Here is a 13,618-nt window from a genome sequence, read left to right on the forward strand (position 1 = left end):
GAAATAAGCGTGAAGGAAGAGGGGACACTGAAGGAAAAGAGGATATGGGGGAACAGGACAAGGGTGAAGAAGGTTAGAAGTGCAGGTGTGAAGTGAAATTGACGTGAAATGATTGTGAGAGAGGGGGAAAGAAAGGGTTGAAGCAAACAGCCAATCAGCACAGAACAGAGGAACTCTAGAAAAAGTTCTCTAAATGTTGGAAGGTCCCTGCCTCCTGCAGCTGGTCCTACCAGCTGGAGTCCGGGGTAGATGACAGTGTGTCAAAAGTAGAGTGTACCCTAATACACTCATTTACATTTGACAAATGAATACTGAACTCATCTTTCCTTAATTCCCATTCACTCCTTGTATCCTTAATCTCACTTTGATTCTAATGCCGGCTACTGATCCCTCAGGTTCCTTTAGCTGCAGCAGTCATTGCTTCCACAGACTCAGTACTGGTCCAGTTTAATTTGATACACCCACCGCTACAAAGCTACTATAATTGGCTTGCCACCACCACTTAGAAATACGTATAAGGTCTGTAAACAAGGTGAAAGCTGTACTGATTGTTTTCCAGCTAGCAGAAAATAAAGTACTTAACAAAGCTTCAAAAATAGCTTCTGGATTAAGCAAGATATTCTTATTCCAGGGCAAGTCCCAGAGCCAGTTTTCCTCACACATAAATTGTATAAAAGTTCTCTAATTAAGATTCAGTTGAGTGATGATGGCTGTTACTGCACCGTTATTTCAAAGTTAGTAACCTAATTAATTATTTCTCTTACTAAGACTGAGTTGTTGTAATCCGTCAACAAAGCTGCCCATACAGCAGTGCTTAGAGAACGTTAATGATACTTAATGACAGCTTGACAGCATCATGAAAGGTGGCACAGTTTTATCTTTGTTCACTGACTAAAACCTACTGAACCCATTGACTTTGGTCTAGAAAAACTGGTTCAATATTCACTTCTGAAGTTATGGTCGGTTTTTAAATACTGAATTGAATTTGATGCCAAAGAAAGGAGGGTTTCCTCTATAGAATGCAAGAGGCATGCATTGTGCAGGCAGAAGCTGGGTAAGTGTTACTTCAAACTTCTCACTGCACCTCAGTCTTGACCCTACAGAACTACTACTATCCCAATTTTAGATTCTCTAAAGCAGAAGCTGCTAATCATTAGCAAGGAGAGAGATTTACAACTGAATGAAATGTCACATCTCTACATGTTTAACATGCCAGGATTGTACCCACAGCTGGCAGACTGTCTCCTGGGATTTTACCAAGGTTATAAATAAAATAAAAATAATGTAAGTCTGACACATGTAGAAGTTTTGTTATTAAGAAAACTATCTATGCAAAAATGAGCATCTTGCTGCTAATACACCTGTTTGCCTATACTGCCAACTACTTGTTGAGAGCCAGGGAAAGAAGATTCGTTTTTAAAAGAAAATGTGTTTAGTCTGACTATGTAATGGCTGTGACACACCAACAGGTGTCTGCCTGCCCGTTTAGCTATCATACACTGAGTCCACCCTCCATTAGCCTTGGAGATTCCTGCCAGTCTGGGCGACAGCAACACTGTGCACAACAGAGAAGGGTCAGTGGGATAGGTAGACCCTTGCTGGCAAGGGTAATGGTAGAAACTAAAAGTCCCTTTAGAAAAATATATAAATGATAGCCCTTCAAGATCCTAAAGAGGCATAAAAGATTGAGTTGTGTAAGCTGATACAATATCACTTTTGATGTACTTTCCATTCCCAACTTCTCTGCTACACTTCTTTTCACAGGGAACGAGAAATGCCACTACAACTGCTGATTCAAACATTCAGTCCGGTGTCCAGTTTCTAAAAAGATACAAGCAGCTGAGATGGCAAAGAACCCGCCTGGTGTTATGTTTGACAATGATGTGTTGTTTAGGGATCTAGATAAGCAGGAATTAAATGGACCATGGCTTGGATTCAGCCTTTATGTACCAGAATGGCAAACTCGCACCTTTTTCAGGAAGCCTTTTTATTTTTGGTCTCCAGAATCTAAACTATAAATTAAAAATGTATATCTATAGCTATAGACAGATATATAGTTGTTACAGTTGCTGAGATAGCATTAAAAAATATGAACCAAGTTTTACATTTGGGTTCCTTTGCAGAACCGAAAACAATTGTTCCAAGGGGTGCAGGCTGTTCCATTCATCTGAATGGAGACTAACTCAGATAACTAATGATATTAACATTTCAAGTATAACTATTTCACTGCTCAAAGCACATAAAAAAAAAGAGAGAAGATCATATTATTAATTTCTGCACGATCTACTGTGACAGCTCATTTTGACAATGTAAGTGGGAAGGCTTGGGATTTGCCAACTCTTTCTCCCAACCACTCCAGTCAAGAAGGAATTATACCCATGAGGAACCCAACAAAGCCAAGCAGGGCATCTGAGGCCTCACAAAAGGGGGATTACATTCAAGATACCAAGCTGGGCCCAAAAGACTCACTAAGGGGAAGTCAAGCAGGGGATGCCTAGTAGAACCTCTGGGTGGGTTTAGACTGCAATGATGGGAAGCCAAGAGAGGATGCATGATGATATTTTGAATGTCTGCTCTGAGGAACATTGTATGGGGTACTTTAACTAGCAGCAACAGCTTCCATTGTAACTTTTACACTAGAAAGTAAAGACTTGGGAAAACGAAAACATTTTAAATGAGAATTTTTTAAATAAGAATATTATCGATACCTAGCTCTCAAACAGTGCTTTCCTCCTATAAAGCTCAAAGTCTATGAGTCCTGTTTTATAGGTGAGGAAAACAAGCACAGAAAGGTTAAGTGGTATGATCAAGTTCAGGCAAAGCTGAAAACAGAGCACAGGTTCTCTCACTTCCAGTCACTGTCACATCCAATAGACAGAAGGAGCCCCTTTCTTTGTGCAAGTGTTCATGAAAACTCATGTGTACACAATTAGCACAGATGTCTGTGCATTCTGAGTAAATACGCATCGAAATATGCTTAATGTGTACGTTGATAGGTCAATTTACACACTCAAAAGTGCTAATTATGGGGGTGATGGGGCACATGTGAAAAATCTGTAAGTATATATGTAAAATCATATGCCTGTAAGATGTAATGTCTATTTCATGCCACATTCTATGCATAATAATAATGCTATCAAGCAAATTTTTAAACACACACAGAGTCTCACCTTCTCATGGTTTTCTATAAGGATTTCCACTACGATATTCTGAAACTTTAGGTCCATAATAGCTGCCACAGTTTCTTCCTGTGGCCTCATTAAGGTTGGTCCAAATACTACTCCTAAATTTGCAACAGTCATTAGATTTTTCTTGGCATGGTCTGCAACGCTTTTTCAAAAGAATTGGAAGAAAAAAAACAGGAAACAAGTTATGAAAAATTGCCAATACTCTTGGAAGCTGAAGTATACTTTACAAATGAAAATATTACATTTCCTTAATCCATATTTTAGAAGTTTATTTTGTGCAAAGTTTCTCCAAAGAAAACCATGTTGCATTTTGGAAAGCAGGAAACCCATTCTTCCATTTTAAGAGGAAACAAAAGTCGTCATTTATTGAACTTAAATGTGTACAATGCACTTAGCCTTGGACTTTGGTAAATGTGAAACCAATCTAATTTTGCTAACAAACCACTAATATTCTCTTTGCCAGAATTTGCAAAGGGAATGCATAAATTCACTTTCCACTTCAATCAGCCCTCAATTGCTGGCAGAACTGCTAAGTAAATACTTATATGACTTCATTAACAGATTAGATTTCTGCCCTCTCTTCCAAAACACACATAGCATGAGTCAAACTTCTCATCTTCTTCTATAGGTTTGGTGCCTGGTACTGTGTCTAATACCATCATGAGCAGCCTTGGTGCCAACCAGAGTCAATGTGCCCAATTGTAAATAAAATAGGGGAAAAAATGGGGGGCGGGAGAAACGGGGAGAACTCTCTGAAAACTAATAAAAGAAGCCATGGTGCTTACTTTGCTAAATGTTTCACCAAAATGTCCAGCATCTCTTTGTTCTTCTCTGGAAGTTTATGAACCAAGAAGTGGATAGCGTTAACTCTGGACTCAGGGCTGCCACTTTCTACATAATAGAAACAATTAACTGTATCTCAAAAATAGAAATCCTGCCCCACCCATACACACCAACCCCCAAAACAAAACATTCCTAGCATACTTTGGTTCTGCACTTAGATATTTCCAAATAGAGCAGAACTCAATACATGCACGTTGTATTCTAGTACTATCTGCCCATTTCTTATTTTGTGTAGTGATTTTCAATCCACTTGTAAATGGATGCTTCTTTCTGCTCATCTATATTTGAAAAAAAGATGCAGATATTCTACTGCATCACACACATGCTTAGAAAAATACTGCTAAGCAAGGGGTCATGTTACTAGCTACAGCATCTCATTGTGAAAACCAAGTGTGAAAGGATGCTTCTTTATCCTTTTGACATCACTTATTAATTATACTTATTTACATTGAGTTTTGTTGGTGCTAGACACCTGTTGACACTGCTTCAAAATACCTTGCATTAGAAACTGCACCGGAAAATAACATTCAGAGAGGAGTAAAGAGTTCAGAAGAGAAAAACTAACTCTTTTCAAAGATGTAGGCCAATAACCCCAATAAGGCTGCAGAGTTAGATTACCAGGATAAAGGATTCTTGATACCAAATACATATCACTGCTGGCAGTGGTGTAATTGGTAACACGGTTGGGTGTAAAAATGCAATGGCTTCCTTGTACATAGCAAAGAAAAACAATTTAGGCCACACAAGGGCTTATTTATTATTTATTAAATAGCTGAAAAAGATTTGTAAGATGTGAAAAAAATGAATCAGTCTTTTTTTATTTTACATTATTGTTTGTCTTTATAAAACTAAATCTGAAGACTGGATTATAGTAAGGTGTGTGTAAGACCATATCTTTTTGTAAGTTAGTACTGAAGGCAAGGTACATAATAGAAAACCATTATGGGCATTAGGACATACAGTGAACCTGAGAAGTTCTGAAACCAATACTACTGCTCTGACTGCACTATCCTAAATTTATTCCAGACATTAGATATCTACTGAAAACAAACAAACAAACAAAAAAAACCCCCACCATTTTTGTTAGATGTTTCTTTTAATAGATTTGGAAACATTTTTGGTAGAGAACATTCTTGGTGGAACTTCACTGAGGAAAATGCCACCAGCAAGCCAACAGTTTTACTTCTGATTAGCCAAATTCAGAGAGCCCCAAAAAACAATCCAACTCTCTTCAGAGTAAAAGTCCTTCAGAGTACTGTGGAATCCTGAATGCCAGATGAAGTGACGCTTCATCAAATGAATTATGTGTCACTGTCAAGGGCTTCTGATTGCTCCAATCAGTACTTGTTAAGAAAAAGGGGTGGAGTACACTCTGCTGCAATTTAATAACAGCCCATTCCTTATTATCTACTACGTTTTTATACCTTAGGTTAGAAAGATACTTAGAAGCTTTTAAAAAAAAAATGGAATGGCTGAAATTAACGTAGTGTTGTTCAAGTTTCTTCTCCTTGCTTGACAAGTTTAGCCATTGCACATATGAGCTTATGCAATTTTTTAGTACTTGTGGATATTGTATTCTTAAGACCAGTAAACAAACATCTTCCAGTAGACCTAATAAAATGGGAGAGGGGAGTTTCAGAATACAGAAACTTATACTGTTATTTCCTTTGGGAAAAGGGAATGTTTTAAATCCTATTGCATGTAACTCTGTATATACTCATTATTTATATAAATGTCTTGAATTCTACTAAGCTCTTCACCTCAATTACATTGCATGGCAGTGAATTTCAAGGCTAACTATGCAATAAGGTTAGAAAATATTTCCTCTTTGTTGCCACTTGTGAATTCTGCAAAAAAAAAATCTATCACAACAATGATGGTGTAAGCAAACATATATATACACATACACACACACCTAAACCTGTTCAGTAAAGTTTTATCTCTTTTTTGAAATATGAAAATACTCTAGCAAGGACTAGAAACTAGCATTCTGCTGTTTTTCCAGCCTTTAATACTAGTCAACAAGATAAAGTAAAATTTTGAGGACAATTGTTTTTAACTTCAATTCTCATGAATTGCCAGAAGTGCCACAGGCTGGAAAGCAAATCAGCTAAATATTTGTTGGCTATTCTGCCAACATTTTTTCTTATGCAATTTCTACTCCTCAGACAATTCCATGTATATTAGAAATCATGCAGCTGAACTACAACTCCGGCTCTACCTTCTCTAAATCTTTACTTTAACTGCAACAGTTTAATTTGGCCTGTACATTCCTTTCTTCTAGTAATATATAAAGCACCTTTAGGCCAGCTTGGATACAGGTCTCACAGGGATATGGCTCTGAAAACAAGGATCAGGTGGCAGTCATTTTTTATGATCCAAGGGAGCTTGTCTCTCTCCCCTTCCGCTGCGCCCCTCCACCCCCCAGCATACTGTATCCTACTAAATTTCATTTCTTTATAAATGGCTTAAGGAGACGAAAATATTACCGTCCCAAACTACTGCAAGAAAATTGGGTATATAATATTCACTATGGTAGAACTGGTACAGGAAATAAATCCAGAACTTTAAAATTCTAACTAAAAAATTCATATAAATCTAAACAGAGTGAAATGCACTAAGCCAAGCAAAAACTTGCCCCATTGAGTTTATCAATATACAATGCATTTATGTATCTATGAACATATATATGTTTATACATATATAGTTCTCTATAGATATTGCATGATGGCATACACCTATTTAACTTCATATTAACATCCCCAACTTTCTTTTTTAAAAGGTTCCAATTTTTTTCCTACACTTCTGTTATTTATTCAGTTAAAATGAGCAATTTGTCTGAGACTACATTTTCAACGTCTATTCCTCAGTGCTAGAACGGTGCTATTATAAAATAGTTCCATTTGAACTGTAGTCAAATATTTACTGGCAGGAATGATGAACTCTCTGTGCAACTCATACGTCATTAGGGGCTCTGGAAGACTTCTGGAAGACAAAGATGACATGGAATCACTAAATACAGTAAGCTCATGTACATTTGTTTCTATTTGTATTTATTCCGAGCAGGAAAGTCTTTCAATATGACACAGTGTCACCTTCCACCAGGGAGAGCCGCTCACGGGGGGGGCAGCTTGCAGGATTTCAGTGATTTATAGTACAAACTGAAGCGTGACATTTAAAAGCACAATCCTAGGAAAACAACATGGTTAAACCCAAGACCTAAACTCCACCAGTTGAAGTGAGGCCTCCAATATAGTATAAACACCTTTCGTACATTCTGAGATTGCCTTACAGATGAATAAAATATAGGCATGCTGTGTAACTAACTGTTCATCAGTTTCTTTTAAAAATGTGCTCACTGCAACTGAATGTTGTAGGTCTGTGTCCCCTTTAAGGGACCCCTGTACAATTGGGTTACAAGGGTGGGGAGGAGGAATTTATCTAAATGGAGCTAAGGGAGGAACAGGATGTGGCCGAACATGTATCCATTCCAGTTTTACTCTGCCCCCGGGGATGGGGGCGGGGTGTCATATCCTGTGTATTCCTGGAGAAGCCCTTACTTTTATCAATCATGAGATAGTAACACCCACCATCCCATCAATGGGATTAGAACAGAACTATTTATTTCATGATCTGCTGGGGGCACTGCACTAGTCACCTTTTTATTTCAGGGCTGGGAAGGAATTTTTCCCTCATCACCTGACTGGCCAAGTCAGAGTGCTGTTGGTTGTTTTTTTTTGCCCTGCTAGGACCTTACTATTGCCTTATCTCAAATGAAGTTACAGTAGGTTACAGAAAGCCATTCATCTGGTCACTGTATAATTTCCCTATGATGTACCTGCACTGGACATCTGCTCCACACTTACATAATGAGTTGTAAAAGTAGCAAAGAGTCCTGTGTCACCTTATAGACTAACAGACATATTGGAGCATGAACTTTCATGGGTGAATACCCACTGCGTTGGATGCATAATGAGTTGCAACATCATAGCCTAACTCCCTTCCCTACTTACCATAACAAATCCCTCCCTAAACCTGCTGTGGGGAAGGTAGAAAAAACCCCACTCCACCTAGGCCAATCTGGTGGTGAGGGAAAAATTCCTTCCCTGTCTCCCGTTCCCCCCCAAAGGTGCAGCTAGCCCGATGACCACAGCAGGTCCTAACTAAACCTGGCATTCTGCCACCTCACAGGGAGGGAGGATGGGTGCTGCTCTACCCGATCCAGAGAAGAGAGTCCTCTCCCACCAGGATTTGAACTCTCCAGACCTTCCAATCTCTGAGGACCAATCAGCATCACCGTGCTTACCCACTCCCCACTTTTGCAACAGTTTATGATCCTTGCTCCCTCTCCTAGCCAGGAAGTGCTACACCTTCTCACCCCAACAAGCTGGGCAACAGTCTCCCACCCCCTACTTGGAAGTAGACTGGGGAATGCTGGATTTGTGGTTTTTAATTTCTGGTAGAAGATAGCCTCTCCTCCACTTTTTCTACCACTCCTAACCCTCATACAAGAAGAGGGCGAGAGGGTCTTAAATACAGTTTGGCAGTGTGCAGGCTGGAAAGGGGGAGGTCTGACAGCTGACCTCCCAGTTAGGTGGAAACAATAAAGGAAAGAATGATGATCTGCACTGTATAATTTATTGCTGGATATTCTCAGATATTTTAAGTGAATAAAGTTGTGGCCCAATTAAACCACATCCATTGCATCTCATCTTTCTTCCTGCATGGCCAGGATGATAGAGAGAGTCAGGTGGCCAGATGGCTTGATTTAAAAATAAGGAAGTGCAACAGAATATTTTATTATATCAGATGCAAAGGAATACATAAAACCCTCTACACTAGAGCTAAATGAATAATTGACTGTAATCTATCCATTAATATACCATCTTTTTAGTTCACAGATATTAAAGAACAAATCATAATTTCCTTTAATTTACTTGAACATAAATATTTTATGAATTTTTGTTGTAAATTTAGTTAACTATGAACTGATCACAACCGTTCTTTGCAAGTATTTTCTATTTGAGTTGTGCTGGTTAGTGAGTCACAATGTAAGCACAAAACAACGATGAGTCTTGTGGTACCTTAGAGACTAACAAGTTTATTTGGGCATAAGCTTTTGTGGGCTAAAACCCACTTCATCAGATGCATGGAGTAAAATTGTAAAGTGAATAGGCCTCCCTCGCTGTTTTTGCTGATACAGACTAACACGGCTACCACTCTGAAACCTGTCATAATGTAAGCACAAAGGATTGTGGGATTCAGGTTACAGAAAGAGAAACCTTTTCTTTCAACAGCATCATCTTTTTCTTGCAGTAGGTGCTAGAGAGCTGATAGCCATTTTCAAAACTGACTAGTGATTTAGGATGCCTCAATTTTTGGCTCTCTAACTTTCAGGCATTAAGGCAGGGGTGGGCAAACTTTTTGGGCTGAAGGCCACATCTGGGTGAGGAAATTGTATGCAGGGCCAAGGCAGGGGGTTGGGGTGTGGGAGGGAGTGAGGGGGGTGCGATGTGCAGGAAGGGGCTCAGGGCAAGGGATTGGGGCACAGGAAGGGTGCGGGATGTCTGAGGGGGCTCAGTGAAGGGGGTTGGTGTGCAGGAGGGGTGTAGGGTGTGGCAGAGGGCTCAGGAAAGGGGATTGGGTTGCACAGGGGTGCAGGATACAGCAGGGTGCTCAGTACAGGGGGTTGGGGTGCAGGAGGGGCATGGGGTGTATGACGGGGATCAGGGCAGGGAGTTGGGGGGCGGGGTGCAGGCGGGGTTCGGGCTCTGGGGTGTCTGCAGTGCGCACCAGGGCCGGCTCCCTGCATGCCTGCCCTGGTCCTGCGCAGCTCCAGGAAGTGCTGCTGCCCCTGGGGGTGGGGGCGCAGAGGGCTCCGTGTGCCCTGCCCTTGCCGCAGCTCCAGGCACCTCCCCTGAAGCTCCCGTTGGCTGCGGTACTCCATTCCCGGCCAATGGAAGCTGCGGGGGGGGGGAGTGCCCGGAGGCAAGGGCAACACACGGAGCCCTCTGCCCCCCCCACCCGGGGGCCGCAGGGACATGGTGCCGTTCACTTCTGAGAGCAGTGCGGGGCCCACGGAGCCACGGGAGGCAATCCCGCGGGCTATATCCAAACCCCTGAGGGGTCGGATCCAGCCTGCGGGCCGTAGTTTGCTCACCTCTGCATTAAGGGGTCTAATATCCAGGAAGTATTGAGTACCAACCATCTGAAAATCACTTCCCTTTAAAATGTCTCAAAACTGCTAGTCACATATAAAAAATATTGTCCACCGGCTAATAAAATTCTTATTAACTAATGGGAAAAACAGAAAAATTTGACAAACATTTTTTAGAAAAAAACTCAAGTATATTGAGTTAACTTTATTCATGTTTTAAAATTACTGTAGAAAATATCAGGATCTTCTGGATCAGCAATATTATTTTATTTTGTGCATTGAAACAAATCTTTTTCTCCTCTCTGAAGTCTATAAACTATACTTCAAGAGCCAAGCTTGATACACATCTACCCCGATATAATGCTGTCCTCGGGAGCCAAAAAATCTTACTGGGTTATAGGTGAAACCATGTTATATCGAACTTGCGTGATCCGCCGGAGTGCACAGCCCTGCCCCCCCAGAGTGCTTTTTTATCTCATTATATCCAAATTCGCGTTATATCGGGTCGTGTTATATCGGGGTAGAGGTGTACTTAAAAATTCCTCCTTTTTTTTCTAGTCACTTTATTGATACCAGGAATATTAATGTAAAAGAGTTCGAATTTGAATGTAAATGGATTTTCACCACTGAAAAGCCAGTGCTGTTTAGGTTTCAAGAAAAACAAACAAAACAAAAATGTTTTGTTCATATTAAACCATAATGGACACACAAAAAGTTGTATATTTTTACATAGTTCAGCTGAATATCTCAACAGGGAATCAGAAAACTGGTTTGCACACAGAACAGACCCAAACCTCTAAAGAGGCACTTCTCTTAATTTTTGTCCTGGCAGCTTTTACAGCTCCTTGGGACCAGGAGAAGTAGTAAAATATAAAGCTAGTCAAATTTTTCAGATTTCAAAATGTAAACATAAATTTCAAATTACTTATTAATGATATTTTTGTGATTTTCCCCCCTCCTTTTTTGGATCAGCTCTACCAAAGTACCCTAAGGAAGAAATACCGTTGAACAGCCTAACCTGACTGGAAGCAGCAAATTGTGTAAGAAAGGCCAATTCTGCAGACCCAAGATTTCTACAGAATCTGCTGAACACTTAGGTGTTTATCCCCTCTAAACATTTTGAAGTTTGTCAGTCACTAATCTTAATCCACTCTTTGTGAAATTATGAAACTCCCATCTCCAAACAAATACAGTGCCTTAAATAAATGTGAATTTGTAGTCAGCGTAGACTTCCATCCAAACAACAGTAAAAACGAGCAACCAAAACAACAATAAAACATCATGTCATCAATCTGTGGTAATTAGAATTCAATTATGAATAGTTAACACATAGAACCTTACCTCAGGTACTGCTTCATAGCACTGGTAATCGTCTTCACGTCCCAATCTATAGAGTTTTCCAGATCAATTTCACTGCAGGTGTTTGCATCTAACAAATGACCATAAAGGAAAAAGAAATCAAAATCTATACATACATAAAAGATTTTATCAAAGTTAAATTCATGGCAGAATGTGAATAATCTGTGAAATCAGACAACAATATTATAATAATCCTAAAGGAAACAACTAAATGCAAGGTCCTTGAATGGAAGTATATCAAATTTGAAGTCAATAATTTAGAAACTTTTGTTAGTTTAAATCCAAAATTGTCCTTTACCTCTTAATATTAAAATACAAGTAGGATTTAAAATCTAAAATACATGTCTATCTCATTTGAAAATTTATTTACAAGTGTTTTTTAAATTATTTCACTGATTTTTCTCTCCTTAGTGAGCAATACAATTAAACTAGACTTAATTTAAAATATCTTTATTGAAGGGTTTTTCCCCCCAGACTTCCTTATTTAGAAGAGGCAGAGAGCTTTCCATATGGGGATATTCATGAACAGATGCAGATCAAACTCACTTTAAAGAAAAAGCCACTGAGGAACAAATAAAATGACAGCCAATTACCCAAGATGTTTTGTGTCTTTAAGTACTTCAACTTTTTTTTGATTACAGCCACTGACAGCAACAAGCCATAAATTATAACAATGGTAATTAACATGGATTACATTTTGATCAGTTCCTGCAATTCAGAATTCATTTGTTACTGTGCTTGTTGGACAAACGACAGATACATTTAAAAAATCAAATTAGGCACCCTTATTAAAGGTGCAGTCCTTTCTAACTGGGACTAAATAATTATGTTCTAAAGTCTGTGCCAGCCAATTATTTCTGTAACTGAATATTCTCTCTCATTCAATCAATTATTTAAATCTTATTTTAAAATACCAGTCAGTTAACATTTTCTGTCAACTTGCTACCACCAGCCAACCACCATCCAAAAACCTGAAGACTGTCTAAAACGGAATCTTTTATTTTCTTCTTTCCAGCATATTCCTGTGCTCTGAGAATCACATTCTTTCCACTGAGAAGGAAACCTTTCTACTGACTTCATGGAATAAAAAGCAGCTGTCACATCAGAAACTAATGACTCTAGTGACTATGTTAGTAATCCACTATTAAATTTTCACTGTTTTCAAATAACTCTTCAATCATCACTGACTCTCCTTCAGAATCAGAGGGTTCACTTAGTTGTGTGGAATTTGTTAATGATATATTTGAAATTCATACTTCAGAAAACACTGTGAATAATCATCCTTAAAATATTAGAAAAGTATTTTCGCTTTTTAAAAATAGTAAAATTTGTGGGAAAGGATTCCATTATTCATTCCTGGGGCAAAACACTAGAACTTCTCAAAGACTATTCTCCTGTTAACCCCACCTCAAAAAAACAGGCATGAGACTACAAAAAGAAATGGAGATCAAACACTTTTCTTGACTCTCTGGTTCTGCCTGTTGTCTTTTATTTAAACAGTTTCCTTTATTCTACTTTACTGCTACATTCCACTGTGTCCTAAACATTTAAGGATCACATTTGCTAAGGGGTCTCAATAGGATTTCGGCAGTCATGCTAGCAATTTTGCACACACAACTATTTGTGCATGCAAAAACTAAATGTACACACAAGAATGGCAGCTGCAGATGCAAATATTTGTGTGCACACAAATAAAGGTGTGTAGATTTAAAGAGTTTTTGAAAATTCAGCTCTAAATCTCCTAAAATTTCTGATATTATGGAACTAGGGTTTATAAAAGCCATGAGGCTCATTGAGCTAGGTTAGGAGGAGCGGCTTTGTTTCTAGTTTTGATTTTAATATGGCCACTGTGGGAGTTTAAATGTATTATAATACACTGTATATAAAATAGGGTAAACAATGGATTCAGAGCAGTAACTTTCACAGCTGTTTTAAAATGTAGGTGGAGTTCCAAAATTCTTTTCTATGAAATATGATGCCTGGCATTTTTCATGACGGTCACTATCAGAAGTCAAAACTGAACCCATCAATAAAATATACAAGATTTTAATGGCCACCTCATCATAAAGTC

The 13,618-nt window shown here is 38.9% G+C and overlaps 1 protein-coding gene across 1 annotated transcript in view; it reads right to left on the minus strand.

Annotated features, from left to right (window-relative positions):
* ARHGAP10 (Rho GTPase activating protein 10) overlaps positions 1 to 13,618 on the minus strand; it is a 249,465-nt gene that overhangs the window by 70,486 nt on the left and 165,361 nt on the right. Inside the window, exons 15-18 of the mRNA XM_030564158.1 lie at positions 11,530 to 11,617; positions 6,958 to 7,016; positions 3,974 to 4,079; positions 3,171 to 3,330 (exon numbers count right to left, since the gene is read on the minus strand). Coding sequence (XP_030420018.1) covers positions 3,171 to 3,330; positions 3,974 to 4,079; positions 6,958 to 7,016; positions 11,530 to 11,617 — 413 coding nt within the window. The remainder of the gene's footprint in view (positions 1 to 3,170; positions 3,331 to 3,973; positions 4,080 to 6,957; positions 7,017 to 11,529; positions 11,618 to 13,618) is intronic.

Source organism: Gopherus evgoodei, chromosome 5 (assembly GCF_007399415.2).
Source record: "Gopherus evgoodei ecotype Sinaloan lineage chromosome 5, rGopEvg1_v1.p, whole genome shotgun sequence".
In the NCBI taxonomy this organism is placed as follows: Eukaryota; Metazoa; Chordata; order Testudines; family Testudinidae; genus Gopherus; species Gopherus evgoodei.